General features: G+C 51.1%; 1 protein-coding gene across 1 annotated transcript; it reads left to right on the plus strand.

Moving 5' to 3' along the window:
- Positions 1 to 463: 463 nt before the first annotated feature.
- LOC311518869 (myb/SANT-like DNA-binding domain-containing protein 7) lies at positions 464 to 2051 on the plus strand (the record flags this gene model as incomplete). Its single annotated transcript, XM_084624937.1, has 2 exons — positions 464 to 485; positions 1428 to 2051. The coding sequence occupies exon 2, from the start codon at positions 1449 to 1451 to the stop codon at positions 2049 to 2051; it is 603 nt and encodes a 200-aa protein (XP_084481063.1). The 5' UTR covers positions 464 to 485; positions 1428 to 1448.
- Positions 2052 to 2833: the final 782 nt, after the last annotated feature.

The raw sequence follows: 2833 nt of genomic DNA on the forward strand, positions 1-2833 counted from the left end.
CCCCACCACCTGCCCCAGCCCAGAGCCAGCACCCCAATCCCCTACCCCAGACCTCCTCCCCCACCCAAACTCCCTCCCAGAGCCTGCACCCTCTCCCCACACCTCCCCAGCCCTCAAACTCCCTCCCCGAGCCTGCACCCCCACCCCCACCACCTGCCCCAGCCCAGAGCCTGCACCCAGCACCCAAACTCCCTCCCACAGCCTGCACCCCAATCCCCTACCCCAGACCACCTCCCCCACCCAAACTCCCTCCCAGAGCCTGCACCCCGTCCCCACATCCTCCTAGTCCCCAAACTCCCTCCCCGAGCCTGCACCCCCACCACCTGCCCCAGCCCAGAGCCTGCACCCCAATCCCCTACCCCAGACCTCCTCCCCCACCCAAACTCCCTCCCAGAGCCTTCGGCAGGTGGGGGGCGGAGTTTTGGGCGGCACGGGGGACATTATTGGCCCACTGGGAGGATTTGAGGACTGGCACTGGCCCGAAGGTAAATTGAGTCTGAGACCCCTGCCCTATGGTTTATTTTCTATTGTTTAGACCAATCCATTTTAAAATGCTACAAGCAGTGAGCCTAGGTTATTCCACAACTTAATAGGTCGTGAGGGCTTGAACTGGGAAGGAAAAAAATGTAGTGGTACTTTCCTCAAACTCCACCCCTAAAGCAAGCTCTACCTACCGCAGACACTAAAATGAGACACCACTCAGAAGATTGTGAAGATATTCAAAATAAGCTCAGTTGTGCTCTGTTGGCTTTTTGCTTCTCCTCAATGGAGTTTTGATACTAGGCAGAGCCCAATTAAGACTATGCCTGTGCGATGAGCACTTTGCTGGAATAACCATAGGGGTATACTATACCAGCAATCATACACTTCTACTGTGGATGCAGCTTGTATCAGCAAAACTGTGCTTTTGCTAGTATAATGACAGGTTTCAGAGTAGCAGCCATGTTAGTCTGTATTTGCAAAAAGAAAAGGAGTACTTGTGGCACCTTAGAGACTAATCAATTTATTTGAGGATAAGCTTTCGTGATGCATCGGATGCAGTGAGCTGTAGCTCACAAAAGTTTATGCTCAGATAAATTGGTTAGTCTCTAAGCCCTGGTCTACACTAGGACTTCAGGTCGAATTTAGCAGCGTTAAATCGATTTAAACCTGCACCCGTCCACACAGTGAAGCCCTTTAATTCGACTTAAAGGGCTCTTAAAATCGATTTCCTTACTCCACCCCTGACAAGTGGATTAGCGCTTAAATCGACGTTCCCAGCTCGAATTTGGGGTACTGTGGACACAATTCGATGGTATTGGCCTCCGGGAGCTATCCCAGAGTGCTCCATTCTGACCGCTCTGGACAGCACTCTCAACTCAGATGCACTGGCCAGGTAGACAGGAAAAGAACCGCGAACTTTTGAATCTCATTTCCTGTTTGGCCAGCGTGGCAAGCTGCAGGTGACCATGCAGAGCTCATCAGCACAGGTGACCATGATGGAGTCTCAGAATCGCAAAAGAGCTCCGGCATGGACCGAACGGGAGGTACGGGATCTGATCGCTGTTTGGGGAGAGGAATCCGTGCTATCAGAACTCCATTCCAGTTTTCGAAATGCCAAAACCTTTGTGAAAATCTCCCAGGGCATGAAGGACAGAGGCCATAACAGGGACCCGAAGCAGTGCCGCGTGAAACTGAAGGAGCTGAGGCAAGCCTACCAGAAAACCAGAGAGGCGAACAGCCGCTCTGGGTCAGAGCCCCAAACATGCCGCTTCTATGATGAGCTGCATGCCATTTTAGGGGGTTCAGCCACCACTACCCCAGCCGTGTTGTTTGACTCCTTCAATGGAGATGGAGGCAATACGGAAGCAGGTTTTGGGGACGAAGAAGATGAGGAGGAGGAGGAGGAGGTTGTAGATGGCTCACAGCAAGCAAGCGGAGAAACCGGTTTTCCCGACAGCCAGGAACTGTTTCTCACCCTAGACCTGGAGCCAGTACCCCCCGAACCCACCCAAGGCTGCCTCCTGGACCCAGCAGGCGGAGAAGGGACCTCTGGTGAGTGTACCTTTTAAAATGCTATACATGGTTTAAAAGCAAGCATGTGAAAGGATTACTTTGCCTTGGCATTTGCGGTTCTCCTAGATGTAGTCCTAAAGCCTTTGCAAAAGGTTTCTGGGGAGGGCAGCCTTATTTCGTCCTTCATGGTAGGACACTTTTATCACTCCAGGCCAGTAACACATACTCGGGAATCACTGTAGAACAAAGCATTGCAGTGTATGTTTGCTGGCATTCAACCAAAATCCGTTCTTTCTCTCTCTGTGTTATCCTCAGGAGAGTGAGATATAATTCATGGTCACCTGGTTGAAATAGGGTGCTTTTCTTCAGGGACACATTCCTGCTGGGCTGTTTGCCTGTGGCTGAACAGAAATGTTCCCCGCTGTTAGCCACGGGGAGGGGGGAGGGTTGAGGGGGTAGTAACGCGGTGGGAGGAGGCAAAATGCGACCTTGTAACGAAAGCACATGTGCTATGTATGTAATGTTAACAGCAAGGTTTACCCTGAAAGAGTGTAGCCACTGTTTTATAAAATGTGTGTTTTTAAATACCGCTGTCCCTTTTTTTTTCTCCACCAGCTGGATGTGTTTCAATGATCACAGGATCTTCTCCTTCCCAGAGGCTAGTGAAGCTTAGAAAGAAAAAAAAACGCACTCGAGATGAAATGTTCTCCGAGCTAATGCTGTCCTCCCACACTGACAGAGCACAGACGAATGCGTGGAGGCAAATAATGTCAGAGTGCAGGAAAGCACAAAATGACCGGGAGGAGAGGTGGAGGGCTGAAGAGAGTAAGTGGCAGGC

The sequence above is a fragment of the Lepidochelys olivacea genome, assembly GCF_965140295.1.
Source record: "Lepidochelys olivacea isolate rLepOli2 genome assembly, chromosome: 3".
Taxonomy (NCBI): Eukaryota; Metazoa; Chordata; order Testudines; family Cheloniidae; genus Lepidochelys; species Lepidochelys olivacea.